General features: G+C 39.8%; 1 protein-coding gene across 2 annotated transcripts; it reads right to left on the bottom strand.

Moving 5' to 3' along the window:
- Window positions 1-27,269, bottom strand: slc6a11b (solute carrier family 6 member 11b). 2 transcript variants are annotated; one of them, XM_029431828.1, is made up of 15 exons: window positions 27,003-27,267; window positions 26,097-26,324; window positions 25,281-25,415; window positions 24,825-24,965; window positions 24,563-24,644; window positions 21,879-22,011; window positions 18,442-18,576; window positions 12,168-12,271; window positions 11,716-11,840; window positions 10,140-10,252; window positions 9,556-9,693; window positions 7,240-7,341; window positions 6,432-6,533; window positions 5,203-5,373; window positions 1-4,032 (listed from the first exon to the last, which is right to left on the bottom strand). In XM_029431828.1, exons 2-15 carry the CDS (start codon window positions 26,305-26,307, stop codon window positions 3,889-3,891), a joined length of 1,836 nt encoding a protein of 611 aa, XP_029287688.1. In that variant the 5' UTR covers window positions 26,308-26,324; window positions 27,003-27,267; the 3' UTR covers window positions 1-3,888. The 2 variants fall into 2 exon arrangements, 1 of the variants encoding a protein (XP_029287688.1); XR_003832284.1 differs by lacking the exon at window positions 1-4,032 and having other exon boundaries at window positions 5,334-5,373; window positions 6,432-6,532; window positions 7,238-7,341; window positions 27,003-27,269.
- Window positions 27,270-27,422: the final 153 nt, after the last annotated feature.

The raw sequence follows: 27,422 nt of genomic DNA, 5'->3' as shown, positions 1-27,422 counted from the left end.
CCTATTGGGACATTTTATTCATAATGTATGTGCCTGTCAGCCAACAGCAGTGTTCAAGATCAAGATTTTAGATAAAAGCTTATCTCCAAAAAGAAAAACTGAGAACAGCAAGATGACATTTTACAGCATTTGAGAGAGCCCAATTTTCCCAGCTGACAGCCATTTACCCTTCACATTACTCTCTGAATGAGTTTTGCTTGGCTGAAGCGTCCAGAAACTTGTTTCAGCTCATAAAGTGTTCTCAGAAGTGTTGGTGCAGCGGCAACGTCACACAACAACAAAAGAAGATTTACTTCTCATCATCTACCGGATCAAGTGAAGTAGTCTCCTCCGAGTCAAAGAAAGTAAAGCTAATTTCTGAAGTGTGACAGTTGGATGTATGCGCATGACTGCGCACGCACACACAGAAACACAAAGCATGCTCAATACACACACGGAAACACACACCCACTGGGAAAGGATTTCATCAAATCAGGACTACAGTCATGTGGAGGTCATACAATCATAAAATAGAAAGAACAGATGTTGTTTCTTAGACAGTTACCTTATATTATATTTATATTATTGTATTAATAGATATAGCCTGCCCTGCCTGGAGGCTGTAATCAAGATGTCAGAGGCCTCTGTAGCAGCTTATGAAACAGTGAAAACGATAAAGAACAACAAACACAGTGGTGGCAAACAGATACAGAAATGCAGGAGAAAGAAAAACAGAGAAAAAGGGTTCATGACATGCAACAAAGTTCACAAGGTTTACCAAACGGAGACACCAGACTCCATGTGGATTATTTTTTGAGGTTGCATATTCCTGTCTCTACTTAGCTACATGTGTGCGTTTTCAACAGATCTTTTTCACAGCACAGGACAGGTGTTATTAATAACATTAGAAATGGCTGTTTTATTCAAGGGTCCCAGTAAACCATGAAAGTGGGACAGCATGCACAACACTGGACCCTGAACCAAAGCAAATCTAAATTGAATCCAGGCGTCCTTAATTTGATTATCACACCTGGGTTTACTACTGTGACTGTGGCTGATTAGATCTCTAGTCAGGTGGAAGTAGAGTGGAGCTATGATGGGAATTTTGTAATGTCCCAAAACTCTTTGTGCTAATAACAAGGAAAAAGGTCCTGCCTTCACAGGTGCAACAAAGTCAACGTGAGAGTGAGGGTGATGTCAATGAAGCCCAGTTTGTACACACCCACACAGTCCTGAGATATAAGTGATTAAGTGAAAACCCCTGTGTGGGTGGATTATAGCTGTGTTGGGTTTTTAATGTTTTTAATTTAAACATTGCCTTTGCAGTGACAATATGTCCTTGAGACCATTAGGCCTTTTAGTCATCGATTTCTTATTCTCATATTACATTTATAATAAATTGAATATGTAAATTGACAAAAACAGACGTTTCATATTGAATCATTATTTTTCAAATATTTAATTTAGTCCTTGACATGGTTATGCAAATTTTGATTAGAAATATGCAAATAAATTGTTTCTTATATTTTTCTGCTCCATAATTACTGTATGTGTCTGTCAATGATCCAGTCACTGTATTGGATTTGGTAAAATGCCATCTTATCTTATCCTCATTTTATCTGAAAAGCCACATGACAAATAGAGGCATTGAAACTCTTTCAAAGCACTGTAAGAAGGAAATGTCAATATCTAATCCTTATCCTTTTAAAGGCTAACTGCGATACTGAACTGTGAGATTACATGACATAGAAATACCAGAGCCTTTACACTCCCTTTTCCTTTATAATATTTATTCTTAAAAATGAGTAAGCAGACAGTTCATGTGTCCTGTGAATACCAAAATGTGTGTTGAACAGTACAGAACAGTAAAACACCCTTCATTATATTTCTATAACAAGATAATTTGAGCGACATATCAAAAGTCAAAACAAAAGTCATACTCTTTTTAATATAGCAATTCTTTTAAAACATCTTTCATGTCAAGAAATAGACCACACATTTCTAGAAAGAGATGTAAAAATATGCATCAACATGATCAGTGTTAAACAGCAGGCTACAATTTCCGATGCATACAACTATTAACTTGCACAAACATCAGTGAGGAGGTGATACTGTGATAATGCAACCACACCAGCGGGACCAATCACATGTTTAAGAGGATGTCACAGCTTAGACAGGAGGGGCTTCAGTCTCCTAACACTTCCTCAATTTCCCTAGTTACTTACTCAATCACACACTTCCTCAGCTCATCAATTCCTAATTTCTTGCCCTGCTTTCTTTGCCTCCTCCTGAAAAACTGTAAAGAGAGAAATGTGAGTTCCATCCCCTCAGATGCTCTCCTCTGATTGCATTTTCATCAGGAAACAAAGGACAGAGGGAAGAGAGGACGGGAGGTGAGAAAGTCGGACAAAGCAAGGAAGGGAAGTAGGACAACTCGGAGTCATTCGAGTGCTGGCTGGATGAGGCTGTAATGGACTGAGATTGATCCGAACAATGAGACCAGCTCATTGACTCTCAACGCAATTAAATGGATGACAGGAGCAGACTGTGTGTTCACGCCTGCAGTGGCTCAGACAGCAACATTAAAAGATGTATTTTTTTTTGAAGAAAGAAAGGTCACAGAAACCTCAATTGATAGCAATACAATCGCCGATGCATACGTCTAAGACGAAATACAAAGCAATCAGCAGCATCACAGTTTCATACAAGGCCCGAGTCATTGCTCAAGCCCTCCACGTGATGAAGAGAAGCCAAAGAAGTGGGAAAACATTGAAAGGGGCTGAGGATGAGGATGAGAACGGACAGCGGGAGAAAAGAGAAAAGGGGACAAGGGGAAAGAATAAAAAGAGGGGGAGATAAGAAGACAGATGGGTTTTGAAATGCTCATCTGATGGCCTTCATCTTCTCTTTTACAGGCGGAAGAGGAAATAAAAATGCAGGGGTGGAAACACGTCTGTCACTCTGTGTTAGGCTCAGCATAATTGCTGTGAAATGAAGACTTATAAGAGGGCAGCTAGAGGGGAGAGAGGTGTGTTTTTAGACTCAGCCTGCGAGTCACTCACTATTTGTAGCCATGGGAAGATTTGTAACTCAAAACAAGAGATGTGAAGCCCTCAAGGACATAATAAATCCTAACGTGATGATCAATAGCCTAATAATATTATTCAATAACATCCAGTAAGCAGATTTGTTATCTTATGTTGCTTAGCAACAGCATTGATTCAAGAAAATAAGAATCACCGAAGGCCTGAAAACCCTCACGGTCGCAGCTGGTTCGGATAACGTCCAATATTTCAAAAGCAAAATTCCTTAAAGAACTCAAAGTTACTTGCAGGGGTTATTATGGTATTACCGTCCTATAGTCTCACAACCAACACACACTGCAATCCTCTGAACACACAAAACTATGTAGAATGGTCCCCAAGCTGCTACTCACATTTGGGTACCTCGTACCTAATAAAGAGGCACAGCACGTTGTCAATAAATGCACAGTGTAAGTATTTTACAACACAGCACATTGGTATTGTTCTACAGGCCCAGACACGAGTGTGACCAGTGCCGACAAGGTACCAGGACAAGTTTTAACCATAAATTGTCATCAAAATGATTTTTAATATTAATGGTTAGAAAAGAAAGAAACAGCTTCTTTAGTCACAATGTTAACTGAAAAAACAAAAACAAATGTGTTATCAAAGTTTGTGCGAAACAGAAGCAGACTACGAATCATGTGATAGCTTTTCCTTTTTTTTTTCTTTTTTTTTTACAAAACAAAAATAACACTCCGAGTCATTTGTTTCATTTCCTGTTTTGTTTAGTGATGGATGATGTTGTTGTTGTTTTCGGTAGTTTTCATTTGTTGTACTTATTGTGTAGAAGGCAGGCAGCTTGGTCCGTCAGTCATGCGGTCGGTTAGAAATGCGTCTCTTTCTCTGAGATGGTGGATATTTTCCCATCAACCTTAAGTTTGGCATCATTGGCAGCGTAAGGACTGAGGGCGTTGAGCTTCCCTCTCATTTTCAGGTCCGGGCTGGGAGTCGTCAACTTTTTCATTCTCTGCAGAAAGCATCGAGAGAGACAAAAGATCATCTTTCATTCTCCCGCCACAATGCTATTTCTAATAGCAGCATTAAGTACATACAACGTATGCATATTATCATACTCATTGAAGCAACTAAAAAAGCATCATCAAAAGAAACTATCCAAATATAAAATTGAAATGTCTGTGCATAACCTATTCAGACATGGGACTGAAAGGTTATTTATTTTAGTTTCAGTCTTTGTTATCCAGTCAAGATGTATTACGGGGATGACTAAGTGAATAGAAAAGCATTGAGACACTAGTGTTATCATAAAATACTGTACAGTTTATATCATATCAAATAACAAAGTATGTCTTTATTTATACTAACTAACCAGTTAACTTGCTAACTAACTGAATAGCCACTGTGATATCAATTTACTGCATATGAAATATATGTAGCCGTCACAATATATTAGTAATAAAAGCATACAGATATTACTACCAAAATAAAGTAATGCATATTTTTTTGGTAGATTTCTACACTACCCAGGTCCACGGTTTGTAGGCCGTGTGGATTTCATCCAAGACATGACCAACACATCACTGATATCATTCTGCATACTGCATCATGCCTCAGGTCTGCCAAAAGCCAGAGGCTTCTACTGATAATCTCACGTCAGAAATCTGGAATTTGTTTATTTGATCCTTCCTCGAGCCACGATGGGAGATCATCCATTTGTGTCACAATCCCTCTGAGAAAGTCATGTGGGAGAGGATACAAGAGCTGGGTTTTCTTTTGAGTATTGATATCGATACTTTTTCATCCTTTGAATAACAGTCACTATAGTGTTCTGAGTTGATGACCTTTAAGACTGTAAATGAAAGTCTTATCAACATTAATTGTCTTACAACATGTGGTCACATTGCTGTTTTGCACAAGGAAAGACCTGCTAAAAGAGGCGCGGCTTTGCATTGTCTTCCTAGTATTTTGCTGGGAGGCACACCCATTAATGATGTCAGTCATGGGTGCAAAGCTGTGTAATCCACACTGTGTTTTGACAATGTTTGCTACAGGGTAAGATTTTGGGGGAATTATCTGACAATTACCACATAGATAAAGCTACATGGAATAAGACGTGAGCATTTTTTTTTTCTTTACAAAAAGAAAATCTTGTAAATGTTGTCCATGTGTATATTTGTACCTCAGAGAAAGTGCCAGGTGTCTTCCAGATCTTCCAGACCATTCCCAGAGGGATGCAGACCATCGAAGACATGGCCATGAACCAGCCGATACCATAGCCCCAGTCAGGATAGGTGTACACGTTGTTGTACTTCAGTGGTTTGTATTTAATCAGGAAGAACAAGAAAATTGCCTGCAGAAGACAAAAAAGACATCCTATATTTAAATGCTGTTTTTTACATTGTGAGAAAGAAATGCATCTGCTGGGAATAAGGTCACATCTAACTATAAAGCAAGGAATATGTGTGTGTGTGTGTGTGTGTGTGTGTGTGTGTGTGTGTGTGTGTGTGTGTGTGTGTGTGTGTGTGTGTGTTGTGTGTGTTTGTGTGTGTGTGTGTGTGTGTGTGTGTGTGTGTGTGTGTGTGTGTGTGTGTGTGTGTCTGTGTGTGGGCATTTTATTTGCATATCTCAAGAACCATTCATCCGATCTTCTTCACATTTGTTGGGTCAATTGCTGGGGACCCAAGTGAGAGCAGTGTCACATTTGGTGCAATTTGGACACGAGAAACTTTCAATATTATTTAAGTTCAAATAAACAAGTGAACGGCGCTCTGCAGACTAAGTCGAGCATGTCGTCCGCAGCGGTCCTTTACAGGCCGTGGCTCATTGACTGCAGTTCACTTTCTGCTGCTGGATGCTGGATATACTACAACTGAACTCCCTTGAGTCAACAAGCAATGAGCGGTTCTTGAGAACACTGCAAACAGCAATACCGGAGCCAATTGGCCAGTCCCGAACGGGCACGTGCTCCGAACGGCCACGTCCCAAGCGGGCACTGCACTATTACTTTGAATTCAGAGTCAGTGTGGTGCCGTAGTAAATACTGGTCTAGCCACACACAACAGAGCCTTCATGTATAGTTCCTATGAAAACAATCCAAACCATGTGTGTAAAATGTTAATACTTTCTCCTAAATTAAAGCTGCATATGTCACACAACATTTTTCCAGTGTTTTTGATTGCATTAAGAAATGTTTAAAACATAGATCCAATAGAAACAGGTGGAGGATAAAGCTTAGTATACACACAAAGTGAACCAAAACATAATTCAACTATTTCATTTCATTACTAACTATTGCTATCCATTTGAAACCCAGAATCCCCTCTCAATGTATCAGTCCTTCACCACTACTGGGCTCATCTAATTGATGTTACCGCTGATGTTTGAGTTTGAGTCTGCAGCCGTACTCACAGTACAGATGCCCGGGGTCAGGATCATCCAGCACCACTTGATGAAAAAGACAGGTTTGTAGCCAATCATATCCTCAATATTTTGGTAGAATCTGTCACTACCTGAAATGCAAATAAATGTCACTCAGAGTTTCTGTAGCATCGGAAAATAATGATGTGATTGATGTCTTTTGACAGTTTAAAAGATATATGTCCATCTAAACAGAGCTGCTAACAAGATGTGGATAGAATGTGGTCTGAAATGTTCTTTGAGGAGAGAGAGAGAGAGAGAGAGAGAGAGAGACCGGCATTCTGCATTACTGCATGTAAGATATTCTTTATATAACTAATATAGTTGGGTTTGTTTTCAAATGGTCTGCTTAAATTAGACAATAAATGTAAATGTGATGATATTTAAATTAAATTCCTCACATGCCCATTGCAGGAGAGCATATTAAATAGTAAAAAGGGCACTACACGACTATTTTTGCTTGATAAAAATACAGAATGGCAACCTTTCACACTGCTATAATACCAAAATATAATATATAATAATATCTCAGTAAAAAGATTTGTATCCCTTGAATAACACTGAGAGAGTGATGCTTGTGTTTGAGCTGATTCTCCAGCAGAGGGCAGAGAAGAAATAGTATTGCAGCAAAGAGTGTAAAAGCATCATACATGTTTGTGCAAAGTTCTTTTCTGTACTGAAATGTGTGAGAGTTGACAAAAAAATTGACTATTGTTAGGGTGAAGGAATAAACAGTGAGAAATGTAAGAATTCTCTGAGATCTCTAGTTACGCTTTAAATTGAGAGCATTATCTTACCAGTACACCCAGCCGATACATATGGACTCAAATATGGCCACAAACAGCAAACACATCCCGCTGGCAGCGTACGAGTCAAACAGCTGGAAGACGTACATTCCTCCCTGATAGGACGAGACAGGTGTCAGTTTTCTGTCACAGCCTCTGTATGAGCATTCAGACTTGGTTAGATCACATCAAATATGAATCAGGTATCCGATATCATAGTAACACATAGTAAACCAATGTAAACAGCGACTTCACACTGATATTTTTCATTTGTCCAGAAATGGCCGTGGTTCATTTCCTCAAGAGGTTCCCAGTACTAAATCCTTACCACCAAATGTGGTGTTAATAAAACGTCTTTGCAGTAATCAGTGTTGTGTCTTCAGAAGGCCGTTCTTTAGACATTAAAAAGTGATGTGCTGTAGAAGAGCAGTTGATTTAGTGAATGTGACAGCGCAAGAGATTTTGCGGAGTATGGTGAGGAGAGTTTTAAATAATGTGTTTTTTAAGTGTTTGGCCACCTCTTATTTTGAACCAATCCGTCTTACTTTACAACTGTCTAACAATCTCATGTATTGATGTCCCCCAAGACTAAGTATATTTACAAGTCTATTTGCCTTTAAATTCATATACTTCAGAGACAGTTAAACACTTAACAGCATTAACTTTGTTATCTGTGATGTTCATGCTCATCACTGTGACCCATTCCAGGATATTAAAGGAGTCATTTTTGGGAAATACACTTTCTAACATATCAACAGCTTAATATGAAACTGAAGCAAACCGCTGGTTAGCTTGATACAGTGTCAATCAGTGGTGCTGGAATTTTATCATATCCACTCAACCTACCCTAACTCCACTCAAGACAACTCATCTGTTCTTTCTGCTTCCACTAAAAGGATCATAAATAAAATATCACATGAATCTGAGAGTAGAGTTACATCACTTTGAGTAAACAGTTAAGAATAGCACCAACATATCCCAGTGACTGTCTTTAGCCCCATTCAGCCAGGTAATGAACTACGCTCCCAGAGGACCTTTTGAACTCTGATTTAATCCTAGTCCAGGCCTCTTGGGAAATGTTATTCATGATGGCTCTTTGGCGGCAGAAAGGAATTAAGTGTCTAGAGTGCAGGTAGTGCCCAAGGTGAGTAGAGGGAAAAAAGTAAAGGATTTTTTTATGTAGTGGTGACAATGAAATAGAGGTCATGTTATGAGACATTGCAGGAGTCTATAAAAGCAAAAATACAGAGAAAGCGCTGTGCTTAAATATTGCATTGAATTATTTCCCCCTGCTTCATGGCCATTATGGACGACTAGAGTACAGCACGGTTACACTGGGGACGAATGGAGAGCACTGCAGATGCACATGTGAAAAGCTTCTAGTTAATGAAAGACCTTCTTGATAGTTTGAGAAACAAGATTATCTTCCATTATTATGACATAAAGATGAGAGGTCTTAAAAGCAGAGCTGGAGGCAGATCTACACGATAAACACTGTGGAACAGATCTCTCATTTCATGAACCTGAATCAAAGAAGGCTTTTATCTCAGACTTGTAAATTGATGACAATGATGGTGATGATGATGATGGTGATGGTGATGGTGATGGTGATGATGATGGTGGTGATGATGATGGTGATGATGATGATGATGATGGTGATGGTGATGGTGATGGTGATGGTGATGGTGATGGTAATGATGATGGTGATGGTGGTAATGATGATGATGGTAATGATGATGGTAATGATGATGATGGTGATGGTGATGGTGATGGTGATGATGATGATGGTGATGGTGATGGTGATGGTGATGGTGATGATGATGATGATGGTGAAGATGGTGATGATGGTGATGATGATGATGATGATGATGATGGTGGTAATGATGATGATGATGATGGTGATGGTGGTGATGGTAATGATGGTGATGGTGATGGTGGTGATGGTGATGGATGATGATGATGATGATGATGTAATGATGATGATGGTGATGATGATGATGGTGATGGTGATGGTGGTGATAGTGATGGTGATGATGATGATGATGATGATGATGTAATGATGATGATGGTATGATGATGATGGTGATGATGTGATGGTGATGGTGATGGTGATGGTGATGGTGGTGATGGTGTTGGTGATGGTGATGGTGATGATGATGACAATGATGATGGTAATGATGGTGATGGTAATGATGGTGATGGTGATGATGGTGATGATGGTGATGATGATGATGGTGATGATGGTGATGATGGTGATGATGATGGTAATGATGATGATGGTACATGAATGAATACACAATTGAACTCATTGAACTACAGCGGAGACTTACTTCTGTACACATGATGAGTCCTATGAAGAAGGAGACTATAGACATGCCCAGAATCAGCAGCTCTCTGCGGTAGCCTCTCCTGAAGGTCTCTGGGTACATGTCCACCACAGCTGTCACTAAACTCTCCACACACACAAACTGCAAAATAAAAAGGATAAGATATTTGTCTCAATGGAAACAGCCTTATTTATTTATAAAATAGATGAGAAGACAATACTATGTGACATTAAAGACAACAAACAGTAGTTATTCTGTAGTGGCTACACATTTAAATCATTGTTATGAGCTCATATCATACATACAAATACACACAAAGAGTCAGTCATCAGTATTGACAACATTTGACCTCCCTACCGTTTGTTTCATCAAACACTACATGACTCAAAGCATCATTTAGGGTTCACAAAATGAAAATAACTTCAAAGTGTAAGGCAATATCAACACAATCATAGTATAAACACAGTAATTTGAGACAAAACATCAAGTCAGTCTTCCCCTGACGTTTTACTTGCACATCTTTATCAACCTTTACATTTCTTTATGTGACTGAACACTCTCTATAATCTCCCACCAGTGGTCCTCACCTGACTGTCCAGACCGAGGAAGATGAGCATCATGAAGAAGAGACCGGCCCAGAGTGGAGACAGAGGCATCATAGTTACAGCCTTGGGGTATGCAATGAATGCAAGACCAGGACCTGCATTACAAAAAGAAGAAAATCACAAACAGGTGTCTTGTTAGAGCAGGTGAACGTTGTTCAAACAATTCAAGACTAGATGAAGGTATAATAGCAATAACCATCATGTAGCATAGTCCATGAATCTCACACATTTCAGTCACACGCTTGTTAAGCTTCTCTCACATTTAATGTTGGAAATCTGTTGATCGCAGGATTTATAACCATCTCTTTGACAACATTTTCCTCTCAGGCCACATAAGCAGAGGTTTGTACTTTGAGATCTGCCTTGTTGTTATTGTAACTTTTACATAGTATTTTATCTTTAATATATATCTCTGATCTGCTTTTTTGTGGTCCTTCCTAATGTTTATTTTTTATTTCTGTTATATGTATCGGCTGGTTTATTTATTTATTTCCTTTTTCCTTTTTTGCTTAATGGGGGATTTCCTTAATGATTAAGGCCTGATTATTGCTTTGTATTATTATTTGTTATATTCTTTTTATCATTGGCAAATGACTGTGGTATAAACATGATTATTCCATTTATCAACACAAAACAAGTAAACCTCCACAAGGCAAAATGCAACAGTTTTACGGAGTGTTTAAAAGTCCTCCTCAAAAACCACTGTATATGAACTAAAGGCAAATAGACGTATAAACATACTGTAAGTGCAGGAAAGCAAAAGTGGCTCAATGTCTGGGGCTGAGATGAGCTACAGTTGTAAACTAAAACTGATACATTTAAAATAAAAGGTTGCATGTTGTTGCTTAATCCAAAACCTACATTTAGTGAGAAACACATTATTTAAAACAGGGGTCTTCAATGTTTTTCAGGCCAAGGACCCCCAAACTGGTGTAGCGTGGTGCTGGGACCCCCTACTGTATATATTGTAAAGAAGAGGCTTGAAGAGGTCCGTGCGATGGATGGGGGGATGCGTGGTGGAAATGTATTTTAGTTCACCCCTCTCCTTTCCTCCACTCTGTCTCTGACTGTAGGTGTGTGTCGTCGCCCTTCGCGAAGTACAGCGGAGGAGGGAATGCGAATGGCAAAGCAAAAAAAATGTTTGTAAAATAATAAAAATTTACAGTATTTTATTAATTAATTGATTGCTTTATCTACAAACAACTGTGCGACCCCCCTGCAGTACCAGACCCCCAGTTGAAGACCTATGATTTAAAACATTAAACTATGTCCTCACCGTGCTCTGAGACAAACATGTCAAATCTCTCGCTCTGTCACATTCACTAAATCATTCATACTGACTTGAATAAATCATATTGCGGTGGTCTAAGAGCCTAGGTGAAGAGTGTGGAGTTATATAAATAGATATGTTTATTCATTTTAGCACAATACGATGGATGAGGGGCACAAAGACTCAGACAGGCTTTTCTCTACTCAACAGTATGCGTTCGCTATAGTATATGGCTACATGACAGTTTTGGGAGTTGGTACTTAAGAAAGATGATTGTTATTCTCTCACCAGATTCTGCCACAGCCTCAATGGGAACATTTTGTTCGTAAGCCATGAAGCCCAATACAGAGAAGATGGCAAAACCTGCTACAAAGCTGGTGCCGCTGTTCAGACAACACAGCATGAGGCAGTCCCTAAGGAGCAAGACAGGCAGAAAGAGAAGGAGATCACACTTCCTGTTGGAGCTGTCACCAGACCTTACACTGGAGGCAACACTGACATTATGCCTCATGCACACACTGTTGTGTGATGAACGGACACTGAAATTATACAGTATGTGACAATCCATCCATTCTTATCAATCACCTTTTACCTATAGGACGTTACCTGTATTCTTATAGTCTATGTTGGCAAGTATTACTCTATACAGAGATACAGAAGACACCATTTTAACTTATTCTTCTAATGGCTTTCACTATCATCCATTCATCAATCTACGAGTATTCACACTCTTATCTTACCTGTAGCAGTTATTGTTGTAGGAATTGTAACTTCCCAGAGCAGTGAGACAACCCAAGCAGATGGCATAGGAGAAGAAGATTTGGGTTCCAGCATCTACCCATACCTGAAGGAAAAGTGGGCATAAATAAATATACAGTACATAAACAGATCTGTGACCAACTAAAGTAAAAAAAACAACCAACAAAAAGCGTCTTAGTAAACTTAGTTGTCCAGCAGCCAGAACAGCTCCTGGATGGCATAATGTCTCTCACTGGAAGGATGAACATCATTCTTTGAAGATATATTTATACACAGTTACAAGTTTCAGAAGCTTTTGAGGCATCTTATAATATGTCATGCTCTTGATCCAGTTTACAGTTTAATTACCACTTCATCGATGCTTCTCAGCCTATTGTCACTGACCATGTGCGTTCTTTGTGAGATTGTTTTAGTAAATTAAATGACAGAATTACAATGAGTAGAATAGGCTTTCCCATTTGAAGTAGATTACCATGAAATGTCAAGAGATGACTCTTTATCTGCTCTAATGAAACCTCACATTTCTTTTGTTACCGCTCATCTACCTGATATTCATCATTGCAGTGTCTTGTAATGAAATTATGGCTCAACGCAACCGTTTTCTTTCCCCTCTGAGAGGCACACGGCGTGAATCATGGATTTACATCCTAAAAGTGGATTCAAATATTCATATTTTGCTATTCTGTTTGGTAGAGATTAACGGAGGACAGCTAGTACAAATTAAGGTTTGATTGAACATTCAATATTTTGTACCTTTCTAACTTAAATAATTATTGGCAGTAGAGTGGTATAGTGAGTGTGGGGTTAACAGAAACATGATTGTTTTGGCTAAAGCATTTAATATTGACAAATTACTTAAATAAATGTTAAACTGGTGTGTACTTTGTGTTTAGTGATAATAAGCTAATCTTAGCATGCTAAAATGCAAAACTAAGATGGTGAAAACGGTAAACATAATGCGCACGTAATTTAGCAATTCTCATTTGAGACACTTTATAAACTTTTTGTAGAGGGAGTATCCAAATATGACAACTCATGACATGCCTATATACTTGAATTTGAACTTAACCTGCTCATTGTATAGCATAGGTATGAGTGAGCATTTCAAGTAGCTATATGTAGGTATGTTGATGCCACATATAATCTATAGATAATCTGTTAAACATATACCGCCAAAGATAGTTAAATCGTTAATATCAACTAATAAAATGTTAAAATGTTACAAATACTATATAAACTACTTTATTTTTCCAAATTAAGCTTTATGTTTTCATTGTGAGCGTGTTAACATGCTGGGGTTAGCATTTAGCTCAAAGCAGCGCTGTGACTAATTACAGCTTCACAGAGCTTCTTTCAGCCCATGTGTCTAATATGCTAGATAGAAAAGCAACATAAGTGGTTGTTCATGTTGTCCTGATGGGCACATTGTTGGGGTTATGTAAATAAGGGCTGTCCTTTCTAAGCAGTAAAGGTGGAAGGAGCTTGACAATGTTCTACCTCACAAAATGCAAATGCATTGTAACTTTGACACTGACAAACAACCTAATTTGTCATTTAGGTATGAAGTATTCAGTCCGTAATCAGATGCTGAAATGAAATGAAATGCAATGGGCGTCATTACATATCATCGTTCTTAACTTCTCTAGCAGTTTAATCCTCTTTCGGGTCGCGGCTTTTCCCAGTATACACTGGGAAAAAGGGAGACATTCTGGATAGGTCCCTGTTTTAATGCAAAACAAATCAGTATCACATTGTCAGTAAATGTTTGGTGATAAGTAAAGGTGAAGCATAATGCAAGAGCTTAATCACCTTCTTTATTGCAGCCAGTTATATATTTAGATACAATGTGGACATTGTACTTTGATTAATGGGCTACATGTGGATTTACACACGTTCACTGAGGAGGTGAAGCAATAAAATGTGAATTATGAAACTAGTTTGTAGTTCAGCGCGGGACCCTGGAACCCAAAGGGTAGCCTGGTGTGCTAGCAAATTCAAACCTAATGCAGCATGGCTCTTTGAAAACTCTCTCACATCACCATTCAGCAACTAATCTCATTTCCCTACCGAGAAACAATTAACAAACGCACGGTCTTCGCTCCCTCCCGGGAGTAACCACGGTTACTTCTGTGACCTCACAAACACAAGACTGTTCCTGTGGAAGAACAGGCCTTTCTCTCCTAATGTTCATTAATGTTCCCTTTAGTTCACCCTCGGCTGATGGCCGCACAGCGCAGGGAAACCTTAAAGGCCCAGGCTCAGAGAGAATCACTTGTTGATGTTGTGCCTAATTTGGCCGGCTTGTGTTTGGTTATGTTGAGACTGTGGCTCCAGGAAACGTTTCTACTGTGTGAGAGCTGGATGACATTGTCTGTAAGATAGCGTTCTTGTAATGTAAATGTACCACTCTTGGTGCTGCTCACGTCCCACTCTTAGTGTAAATGAGATCCATAGGTGTTAGATATTTCCATGTGAAGTGCAGCAGGATATTTGGCTGAAATGAATCAGTTAGATTTCCCTCGCCACTTTAACTTGGACCCAAACAATAAATGTAATTTTATCTGTACTGAATAACTATCACGTTATATCACATTGTACAGATGGTGCAGGCTTTTAGCAGATGAATGTGACGACAGCCTTGTAGTGTCAAACTCTGCACATACATCACTCTGCACAGTTACATCCAAGTGAAGGAAGAAAGAAGCACAACACAACAGTTTTCTACACGTTACAGAATCAATGAGAGAGATTAAATGAAGCTGCCTACCTTAGTGGTAATTTTACAAATGTGCATTTTGCTGCTGGCATGTAACAATCTTGTCTTTTAAGTTTTTAGGATTTATTGGTCGTCTATTTACTGTAAAGTGTTCTACAACTATTGTGTTGATGAAACACGCAATTCCCATAATAGGCAAAACAATCTGTTGCAGGTTTCTGTTTTGATCATGTGAGCTTCAAATCTATTAAGTAGGCTTTTTCTTTTGAGATATAAGGGTACCACACACAACTACATCCAGGGCCTTGCTATTGTATATTAATGGAAAGGTAAAGGGAAGAAGAGAATAGGGGAGCCATGATGAAGTTTAGGGGTGTAAAAAGAGCGGGTGACACACAGCCACACACACTCCACACACCCTGGTGAACAGAACAGAGTCCTGATTGTCCCTGAGGAAGCTAATTTAACATTGGTGTCAGAAGTAATGTCTTCCTCTGCCAAACAGCAGCGCTTCTTTATCACCCTCCTTCACTCTCTTTGTGCCTGTTTGTGTCTTTTGTTTCTATTTTGTCTTACTCGCTCATCGTCTATCTGTATCACTGCTCCACTTTGACATCATGTTTTTGGTTTACGTTTTTGCATAGAAATGCATAGATATAAATGTGAAAAAATAACTGGCAGTTTATAAAGAGTTAATGATTTAGACTTTATATACTGCTGTGTATCATCCAAGCTCATGGCAGAAGGAGTTGCTTTGAAAACAGACTGGCTTGTTTGTCTGTACAGTTTTGATTATATTTTTCATTATTATCTAATTATTCCTTGTTGTCACATCCTTGGCGTCTCACCCCATGCCTGTTGCCAATAAGAGTGTAAAACAAGTGTTCGGACAGGATCGGAGTCTGAACAGGAGGAAGTATTCAAATGGGATATGTTGTCAAATGTGCAGGTTGAAAGAGAGCTATAATAAAGTATACAATGATTACACAAAGGTACATGGGTAGAAAACAGGCACTGGTATGACACTGAAGTACTGCGCTAGGGGGGTGTCTTCAAGTCCAATTAACAGCAAGGCCCCGCCCCTTAGTTACTCTTGCTACTTAACGTTTTCACACAGCACATGTAAGTGGCAGATTTACCACTCCAAATCTTTCGTAATTTTTCAAAACTAACGATTTCTTGATTGCAGACAAAAGCAAGTTCTTATTTCTAGTTGGCAAGAGTGGCTATGTCAGGTGAAATGACAACTGTCGCCAGCAGATTTGATCATCTGTAGCTAGCTATGTTAGCTCAATGAGTTGGGTAATTGGCGTCTCCAGCTGACTTTTTAATGTTTCTAGTTGACTCTGTTACTGTAAGTGTGCACCTGAAGGCTACATACATGATCTTTTCCTAGTAAGACTGAGGCTGAAGCTGCATGTTCCAGCTAAACTTAATGATGTGCTCCGGCCTTGGACATAACAATAGATTACTGCTGCAGGTAGAAAGCTAGTTAGCCGCCTGGGCATGCTAACTATTGCAGTTTATGTTAAAGCAGATAAAAACACTGTAGCTAATCCCTTCCTTATCATTTTACTCTTGTGTTAAATGCCAAAGATCAGTCTTACTACAGTCCCATGCATATCACTTCAACATGCATAGACATCCAAAGCTTTACTGCCAAGTCACAGTTATTAAACACACAGTTATTGGACAATCTCTGAACGGGGAAGGGGTTCTGAACTCATATCAGAAAGTTTTAAAACGTGAATCACCTTTCTAATTTCTCCATTTTTGTTTTCCTAATTAAATGTAACCACACTTTCCTGAAATGTAATCAGTGATATTGTCTATCTATCCATCTACGTGTTTTAGTTTCGTCCTCTCAGCCGGTGAGTAGGCTACTGCTTCGTCAGGAAGGAAGCGTGCAAAGTCACCGGGGGAAGGAGCTTCAGTTAGCGGATTCTGCCGGCTAATTTGTGCTACAGCGAAGATGACGAGGCGAGGGTGCGAGTCATTTTTCTCCTTTCTGCCACTTTGAAATCAATCCAATAAACAAACTACAGTATAAAGCGCACTTCCGGCCATGGATATATTGTCACTATGTTCTGCTCTGTTCTCTCTTTCTGATTCAAAATCTTCATCTATCTCGATTCACGTTGTCATGACTCCCCCCCAATGACATTATCTTGTGCACTGTTGCCTAGCGACTCGAGCTGTCTGCCTTTTCCAGGCAAGGTCAAGGAGTGGCGTGTGTGTGTGTCTGTCTGTCTGTCTGTCTGTGTGTGTGTGTGTGTGTGTGTGTGTGTGTGTGTGTGTGTGTGTGTGTGTGTGTGTGTGTGTGTGTGTGTCTGTATGAGTTATATGTTAATGCATCACCTCTATTAGCCTCCAATCCTGAACTTTCACTCCCCTCCAGGCTCTGAAAGCTGACTATTTACTTGACCCTTGATCATCTCATCACCAGCAGGAAGTGTCAGCTCTGCTATGATAATCTTGGCTCCATATTACTGTAAGCCACAGTAGTATCACTGCCACTAGACTGGGACGCATAAATGAAGCCAAATATTTATAACTACTGTATATGTATATGTATATTAGTTAGCTTCTTTCTGCATTAAATAGCCAAACAAGCAGTTGTTTTTGTGCATACTATAAGAGTGTTTTTGGTACAAAATAGTACATAAATAAGGATAGGTGTATAAAAAAATAAAACACTGATCCCCCATCGCACAGTAACAACAACACCACCTGTCCCCCTGGCAGCTGCTCAGCTCCATACAGGTAGGTGTGAGGCAGGGGAATACACTATATTCATTCCCATGAGACTAGTGTCTTTAACTCTTCATGCTTTACTTTACTACCCTCTGCCTTTAAGCTGACAAAAAGTCACAGTTTTAACAAAATGCAATCAGACTGATTCAACCGATCATTTAACGTTATTGCTGCCTTAAGCTGTCGTTATGAAAGGGAGTGGATTTATTATCTGAAGTTTCAAAGATGCATGTATTATGTACAGTATTTACCATGTCTCATATAGGGTTAGTGTACTACAGTGTCCTTGATGTCAGTATCACCGGACTTGGATTGCTGGACTTGCATTTCAGAACCAGCAGCAATAAAAGTAAAAGCAGCCACAGTGCAGCGCTGTATTAGCAGACATGATGTCCAAAATCTACAGGCAAGTACAGTAATAAAGTTATGCAACTTTGACACACGTACCACCTGCAGCTAATAAGTGTTAAAACTCCAGTTTTTGTTTTCTGTTTTATAGCTCCAATGTGTGTGGGTATTTGAGGTTTTGACATTTTACACTAAAAAGTAAAAAAACTATTTTGTATAAATATTTTCTGCTGAACACAGAGCAGAAGGGAAAATATACCACATATTGATATTATTATTATTATTATTATTATTATTATTATTATTATTATTATTATTATTATTATTATTATTATTATTATTATAACATCTGACTGGCACTTTTAGTTTTTTTAAGGAGACATATTCTTTTCACCTGTTTACCAGTAGAAAGAGAGATACAGTGGGTCCAAGCCTACCTGAGGGTCAGAGAGACGTGACATGTCCGGGTAGAGGTAGAACTTGATGCCCTCGTATGCTCCTGGCAGGGTCACTCCTCTGATCAGCAGGACCAACAACATGGCGTAAGGAAAAGTAGCTGTCACATACACAACCTGCAGGTACAAACATGCACAGAATATTAATTTATATACAGATCACAGAAAAACACGGCTGACACTAAGTCACCGTCAGAACTTCAAGTCAAAATCAAAGTAAAGCTGTGCAAAACAAAAACCCTGCCAAAAATAGTCACAAGTGATTAATGTTGGGCTCTAACCAACATGTCCACCTCCTCATCTAAACAAAAACAAATGGCACATCTAGAGGACGGATTAGGGGAGTGTGGAAAAACTGGACAAAATAATCCTCAGGCGTAAAAATGTGGTTTTCTTGTGCCATTCTTACAGCTCAATAATAACAAAATACCTTCTCAGACCTAAAGGTGAGAGGGAACGGAAGTAATTTACACGTCTAGACAGGAAGAGGAAAGAGAGTGGAAAGATACGTGAGGAAGATAAAGATTTGGGATAGAACTACAACTGACATTATTGCTTTTGCATACGCAAACACAAACGAAGCCACAATGTGCCACAGTGTGAGAAAGTAATGACACAGGTCTTAACAGCTCTGTTTGGTGTCCAGTTCAAGTCATGATGCTATGAACTAAACACAGTGACATAGTGGTTACAAGATAGATGAGGGGGTCACAGGATGATTAAAGGTATGAACAAATATTTGACAAAAAAAACATTTATTTCCAACTTTCTTCTAATTTTTGCTTTTTTTGTTATATAATGTATAGTTTCCTCTCTTAAGAGCTTCTAAAAAAATCATGAATATAAAAATCCCTCTTTCGTAAAGCTGCTCACAATTTATGTGAAGAATAATATCAAAACTTGTAACAAGTGGTCCCACGTAAACAAATAGAAAATGTCAGGGTCACAAGCCAAAGGATTCTTCAGTTTCTTTGTATGTTTCCAGTCCAGCGTCAATCATATATCATTTTAAATCAGTCCTAAATCATTTTAACCCCAGCTTACATAACTCCATTTACAATATTTGGCATAATATAAATTACAATAAGGGTCAACGTAACCTAGAACCTGGAATACATTAGTACTCATTGTTGCATCTCATGTTTTGCAAGTAGACATAAAGTACATCTGATAGGGTATCATGGACAGCACTAGAGTCAACTCTACTACAGTAAAATCAGACTAGTACAGTAGCTAGCACTTGCTAAGCATCAAACCAACACTCCCTTTTCTATTGAACTATTCAGGTTTTGCAGAATTGTGCTCGACATCTCAAGACTCTTAAAAACCCCTTGAATAAAGACCCTGGCCTCTTGGAAGGCAGAGGCGGGCAACATACATCCCCTGGCCTGCTGGCATCCAGTCAAAGTCCAATTGAGGGCAGAACAGGACAGAACAGAGCCAGGCCAGGAGACTGAAAAGAAAAGAAGGCTCCTCTGGCCCTGTCTCTTAAACAGGAGAAGCCCAGAGGAGTGATGCTGGCAGTGTGGGAAAATGTGCTTTTCTTTGAAGCATGCAAAGAAGTGAGTAGACACACACACACACACACACACACACACACACACACACACACACACACACACACACACACACACACACACACACACACACACACACACACACTCAACTTCATTCACAACATTGAAATGGGTGTGCATATGCTACAGATAAAGTGGACCATTCACACATTCAAGCCTTAACACACACTCATAAACGCACACACACTCCAATTACTCGTACACCCCTGGTCACATCACTGTACAACTGCAAGCAGAAGTTTCATGAATGGAAACTTCTTTTTTGGGGGGGAAATAAACATTTGGTTGCAGGATTTGAAGAATTTGATGCAGTCAACTTCTAGATCCAACTTCAGAGAAGTTCAGTTCACTGTTACAGTGTGGGACAAGTAGGACCTGTGATTTGAAATGCCAGTTAAAGCTTGATTTTACCCATAAACATTCAGAACTTGGCTACATACTGATTTAGCTAATTTCCTGAACATCCTTCAGCTTAAAAACCTGAATCAAAAGTTTAAAATTAGATTAATTCCTAACCAAGGTAGTTTTTGAAGCTAATGATCCCAGAGACTTAGTGAGACTTTCCATTCTGATCTCTGTTAATCCTAGCGTGGCCTACAAGGGAAACTGTGGGAAAAGTTGTCTCCTGACCAGCAAATCCCTCCTTTAATTTGTCAAATAAAACGATCACACATCCTAAACCTTCTCGTCCTCTTTCTCTCCATCACTCTGGAGATGAAAAGGATGATATTCAATCTCTGCATGAACTTTTGATGCTCCACATGCTCCATCCAGCTCACCACGGGTAAACATTTAAGCCATCACAAATTTACTGGTCAAACTTGCCCCTGCCTCGCCGTAAATCTAACAGGAGGGCTTAAATGCGAGAATGGCTGGCAAACACGGGAAACAAAAGCAAACAGCTTAGCAGAGTCGGAACTGAATGGGCTGTAGGGTCTGTGGAGAAGAAAGCACCTCTCTCTTCCAACGGACGAGCTGTGGTTTATTTCTCATAGCAGGAAAGAGAGAGAGAGCGGCAGCAGAGGCGGAGGCTGAGGGTATACTCTGCATGCTCCTCATGAACGCTCTCCTTTCCTCCAGTGAATACAGAAATCAATCTTGGACCGGCTGCTAAAGCCCAGCCGAAGAAGCCTTCTCCCCTCTTACTTTACAGCCAGACAAAAGACACTTCAGGGAGATATAGGCATTGCCTCCTAAACGTTTGTTTTCCCTCCGTCATGTAGAATGCAAACCCATTCATTTTTACTCGCACACCTCTCCTCTTTTCTCTGTACTCTCTTTCTTCCCTCTCCTTTTTCACTCCAGCTCTACCTCTCTACTCATTCTGGTTCATTGAATCTGAGAGGAGTTTCTTAAGGGGAGCTGTGCAGCCAAAGCAAGGTGCAGAGTCCTCACTGTCCTCCTCAAAGCTGCTAGAAGAGACTCAAGGAGGACATTCAAATGGAAAGGGTGATGTGAGGAAAGGTGGAAGTGGGTGGTGCAGATACCACTGTTGTCCTCTATCTGCAGGGGGAGTGTGTTTGGCTTCCTGTAAGGTAGTTGCTTTGAGGACAAGAAGGGAGAGTGATCTATCTTGTGGCTGTTTCAGTACGTAAGACGAAAATTAAAAGTGCTCCAATGAATAAAAACTGGCGGTAACAGCAAAGTAGCATGCACAGATATTCCTGCACATACAGATTCATATACAAATCCCTCCATCCTCAGTTGGATGGTGTGATAACAGCATTACACATACACTTTTCTTGTGTTCATTGTGTGAAAACATTATGTAATACGTACATGTGGTACTTGCAGTTCAACCGCATATACGCACACAATAGTAAACATGCATTACTGTCTCACCTTGCCAGTTGACTTGGGTCCCTTCCAGATGCAGAAGTAGCAGATGAACCAGGCCAGGGCCAGACACATGGCCAGCTCCCAGCGCATTCCCCCCATGTGCTCAATACCATCTGATATCTTCAGCACTCTGCGTCTGATTTGGCACAAAGAACACAGACGATTTACAACTTGATTAAATGCATACTCTTGTGTGACATAAGTAGAAGCCTTTGTAAACATGTCACACATAGAGCCTCTGCAGACTCTGTGAGATAAGTATTTAGGCATTAAGTGCAAACTTTGCTACATAACTTACAACACAAAGGGAGGATGATGAAAAATAAATATTGGCTTGAGGTTGCTCAATATAAATATAAATAGTATTTAACCTGACAGTTGAGGATGCAACTACAAAGTAATATGACTGTACATTTGCAAGCAGCAATTATGGAATACATTTTGTGTGGAGATGACATTGATGACAACAGTCTTCTAACTTGTGGCTCCACTGCCAAGAAGATTCAGAAGTCACTTTCCACCTGTCATTCAATAACTTGAAGTGAGGAGAGAAGTGCTCTTTTCTAACAATGAGACTTCCTCTCTCCTGCTTGCTCCGTGAGTGGACTTCCCATAGCTGTTTAAACTGTGGATGAACACATCCTCCTCGTTATGTCTTAACTCTGTCTTTGGACCAATGTGGTCAATGTCCTGAATGATCATGTCCGATTGGCTTAAGGAAGACACCAAGGAGACACCTTCAATGATGCATCCTTGTGTCGAGCAGCTGTCAGCACTGTGGTCCACGGATGTGACCATACTGACCAACTTGACCAACTAAATTCCCACATTAGAGAAGCCAATGTGGGTCTCAGTTGGTGAATGGAAGCTCGGCACGGCAGTTAGAGAGAGGTTTGTGTCTAATATTCTGTGTTCCTATTGACTGTATTGTTGCTCTGTGCCATTTATCACTAATTTATTGTGGAACTGCACTGCGGAGTCCAAAACAAATTTCCCAATGGGGACATATAAAGTATATTTTGATTTTGAAATGGCTAGTGTCAGCATGCTGCCGAGCAGTAGTGAGTTATCAAGAATCCAATAGAGGGCTTGTAATGTGTTACTGAAAGTATAGGTCTACTTCAGGCCTGCAACTAAAACATTCTTCTCAGCAATACACCTACAGGTGAAACAGTGTAGGTGCAAGATACAGGGCACATTATCAGCGATTATGACGTCATAGCTTGTCGGCGGTGGTGATTCAACAGTGTGTTTCCTGTTTTTTGAAGTAAGGCCAGGCAACAGCATTGATGGAGGATGAGAAGAGAGACTCTGAGCCACAGAGCTACATGGTGCTGCCAAATCTTTGCCACCGAGTTCACCCCCGGAGCTCCTGACCGGCCATTGATCATCATGACATGTTCTTGGTGGCCGGCCACAGGCTAGGTCCAACACAGCCCCCCTGTCCCCCCCTGGTCAACCGAGAGGGCAAGATGTGAACGCTAATGTGTGTTAATACGGTATAATTGTGTGTGTGTTCTCAAATGTATGTGAATTAGTTTTATATGGGTGCAAAGTGCTGCATATTGCTAGAGTGGGACTTGTATGCATACTGTGTATGTGATGTAAGGGTTCAGTATGGTTCGAACTAGAGCTAAGAAAACTGAAGCCAGGTATCTCAACTGGTCACATAAATATTGTGTAACTTAAAAAGGGACAAAAATATTGATCGTCATGAGTAGATGCACGCTTCCTTCTGCACAGTGATACGTTTGACGTGTGTAGTTCAGTACAAAATAGTTCCTACATGAAACTGCTCACAACAAGGTATCAGGATTATGTTGAGTAATCGGATCTTGATGTCTGGAAGGAGACATTGCTGTTGAGTTTTTCTGCTGCATTATTTTGCAGCGCCAACATAACAACATGCATCTGTGATATCAGAGAGTTTGTTTATGCTGTATATACAGTACAAAACATGACAGTCTGTCTTGGCATAGATTTAGCAGAGCCTGGTTGGTTGCTATTTTTGCCAACATCATGGTGGTTGTCTTTTTGGCCATTTCCTTTGGGCATGTCAGACTCTGGGGTTTATGTTGCTGGCTGAATTCTGATGTCTTCATCACCGTTACACATGTCCATTCATTTTGATTTAGACATAAAAATATAGATCACAATTTTAAATTAGCCATTTGACTGCAATATGTGTCAATAAATGTTTTTTTTGTTTTCGACCCAACAGTGTAAACATAGCCACTGGCAGCGAGACAGGAAGTGTGGTCAGCATTACACACTGACTAGGCCTGATCCGCTGCCACACACATGGCTCTAGCTGGGAGACAGCTGGCCTACCAGGGCCTGTTGACACAAATGTAAAACAAAAAACAAAAAAAAGGGCTGACTAATTATTGGGGGAAAGGATAGGGGGGTCAGTGCAACAGTCTGGAGTTGTCAGAAGCTCAGATTTTCAACATTATAGTAGATAATGACATTAAAGGAAGACTTGAGACCTTGTAGACTGCCTGAACTAACAAAGCATCTCTTTTTGTTGTTTTTATACAAACTGCAATTAATACTTTATACCCACAGAGATTAAAGCCGTCACCATAGTACGCTCTCCAATGGCACTTTGCACACACAAACAGAGCATGAAATCTCATCTAAAGACTAATGAACATGACAAAACATGTAATAAAAAATGTACTCACTCCCAGAACTCAATGACTGGAGAGGACGTGTTGGGGTTCGTAATGTTGGTGGCATTTTCTCCGTAGCTGTCAACACAGTTCTCTGTTGATACACAATAACGTGTTATTGGTTTTGAGAGCGAATCGCAAATATAGATGTGGATATATGATGCACATTTAATCCTAAGAGGTATATTTTACTCTTGAAAGAAAAAAGATGCTTCTGATTATTTTGGCTCGCAAAGAATGAAGCTGTCTTATATGCACTGTTGCCTCGTCCTACCTGTATTCCAGTAGTGCCCACAGGTAGCCCACGGCAGCTCGGTGGTGAAGCAGTTGAAGAGGTAGAAGATGGCCCAGGCAAGGATCACTACATAGTACACGTTTAGATGAGCTTCAATCACCTGTGTTGCATAGCCAATACCTGAAAAGGCAAAGAGATACAGATAAAGAAAATTAAAAACTGCAGGGGATTTTCAAATTATTGTAACCTGCAAGTATTCACAGCTGCACTGTCAGCAAAACAACCTGTAGGAGGCCGCAGCTTGCACAGGTTTTACAACAGATAAAAGATCAACTCTGGATCATCATGAGGAAATACATTTATATAATAGTGTTTATTGTCGAGTTTCATCAGCCACGACTACTTTGTCTCTGTATTGTTTCCGATTTTTTATTATTAAAATCCTGAGTGCACCCTGATAACAGATATTGTTAATATAGATAAGTGTTTTCTCACCCTCAAATAGCGGACAGATTTTCCTCCAGCAGGTAATGCCTCCCTCACTGGTGAACTGACCCAGGGCAGTCTCCAGGAAAAACAAGGGGATACCACAGCACACGAAGAAGATGACATATGGAACGAAGAACGCACCTTGACGCACACAAAAGAAAATACAGAGCATAAATACTTGGAATAAAAAGTATGACAGTATAATAGTTCAAAACTTTATTTTACTCAAAGTATGACAGTATACTAGTTAAAGAACCCAAAAAAAAAACTTTAAACATGTATGAAATGGAATAATTCACAAAATTCAGATAAAAGCACTCACTATGATTCCACTCTCTACTGCAAAATGACCTGATCAGGTGATGGATGGAGGATCCATACTGTGCTGTCTAATGGTGCCTAATGAGGGAACTCTTTTATTGACATGATTGTGCATAATGGATGAAATATTAAAGGACATTATATTTTGAAACTTCTTGTGCCGATGTTTATAAACTGAAAGCTTTTGATAACAAACTTGACCTGCCTCTTTGGAGAATTTATCTTACATCTTTCACTCAGGAATGTATATTTTACATGTTATTGATCATATCCTGTCGTACTTGTATGTATAGTGTATTTAATCAGAGGTTATATTTCCTTATTTTTGTTTCTTTTATAATATTGCCTTTTCTATTCTTATCTGTCTTATGTCTTCCTTCCTGCAAGAGAGCTTGTCTTACAGTATGCCCACCAATTGTCCAATATGAAAATCTCTCCTACAACCTTACATTTTTTGGTTTATGTCCATACTTCTAGCAAAGATAAGGGAAACTTCTTTACCTCCTCCATTCTTGTAGCAGAGATAAGGAAACCTCCAGACGTTGCCCAGCCCGATGATCTCTCCAGCCACAGACAGGAAAAACTCAATCTTGTTGTTCCATTGGCCCCTCTCATTGTACGGCACCTTTTCTAGGCTGGAGCTGGACCCTTCCGGGTCTCTGCCATCCTCTGGTTTCCCGTTTATAACGGGCCCGCTCTTCTCAGCTGTCATGACGCTCCAGCAGCCCGCTGAGAGAGAGAGAGAGAGAGAGAGAGAGAGAAAAACACAAGGACAGAAGAATTATAAAAAGTGACCTCATAACCAAAACTTAAATTCAGGGACTTTTTCTGGATTTTGTATCTTTCCTGGGTCATCTGAATGGGACTGTCCCAGTAATGCAAAACCACGCCCATTGAATAGTCAACACTTCAACTGAAAGAAGTCTAATTAATTTTCACTTATTATGTAGCTGCACGGCCCTTTAATCCATCAATCTAAATAAAAAAAGAACAGTGTGGTTTTAAGTGTGGAACCTCATTAACTATTGATTCAACTGAAGGGCAACACAATCATGAATAAAATAGTGAAGAGCAGAAAACATGATGTACAATAATGCTGTCCAAAAGGAATGAGGAGGCTTTTAAGTGGGCAGGTTTAAAAACAACAACAAGCTTTCAGTAACCTGCAACTAAACCACTAACTTCTGTGAACACTGGCTCACTCTTCAGCTTGATAGCAATGCAACATCATTGTTATACAGCATAACAAATAACTTAATAATGTGTTGATGTAAAATCAATCAACCCCATCATCACTATCTACTGTATCTACTGTATCTACGTTCTGATAAGAAGTTAGCCAATCAAAACAAACCAAAACAAAACATAAAATCATGCAAATATGAAACATGAAGTTGCTTTACTCACCGGTCTCCTATGGAACAGTGGCAAACCTCCTTTTGGCTCCCGCGATGATGCGCACTAACAATTGCCTTTACAAAAACACAGGATGGTTAAGCCTGATCAGGGGGGTGAAAAAAAGGAGAGAGGGGGAAAAAGAGGAAAATGAGAACAATCTGGATCCGCGTTGAGTAAAGTGGTTTTGTTGAGTCTCCCGACTATATAAAGGAAGATCCCAGACGTGGCAGAGTGACGGTAGATCTTTGCACCAGCCGATGGATAACCTGCGACTGCGCTCCCACTCTCCAAGCGGTCCACTCTCAAGCGCCTCTACTTGGATAAAAGCCATGTGGTAACCAATCTAACTCTCACATCAGCGTAACCACGGCACAGAGAGAGCAGGGTTACATGAGGAGACGGGCAAAACGCGCATAAAAAGTTTGGTCG

Source organism: Cottoperca gobio, chromosome 5 (assembly GCF_900634415.1).
Source record: "Cottoperca gobio chromosome 5, fCotGob3.1, whole genome shotgun sequence".
NCBI classification, from domain to species: Eukaryota; Metazoa; Chordata; class Actinopteri; order Perciformes; family Bovichtidae; genus Cottoperca; species Cottoperca gobio.
Note: the sequence above shows the minus strand (reverse complement) of the source record. Positions and strands in the feature narration are given on the sequence as shown.

Bases quoted from the DNA above. Each gene is read 5' to 3' on its own strand.
- slc6a11b (XM_029431828.1), bottom strand. From the start codon at position 26,307: ATGACAGCTGAGAAGAGCGGGCCCGTTATAAACGGGAAACCAGAGGAT. The intron at 18,577-21,878 runs GTGAGACAGTAA...TTGTACCTGCAG, and splicing joins GACCCAAGTCAACTGGCAAG to GTTGTGTATGTGACAGCTAC. The intron at 6,534-7,239 runs TGGTAAGATAAT...ATTTGCATTTCA, and splicing joins TATGTATCGGCTGGGTGTAC to GGTAGTGACAGATTCTACCA.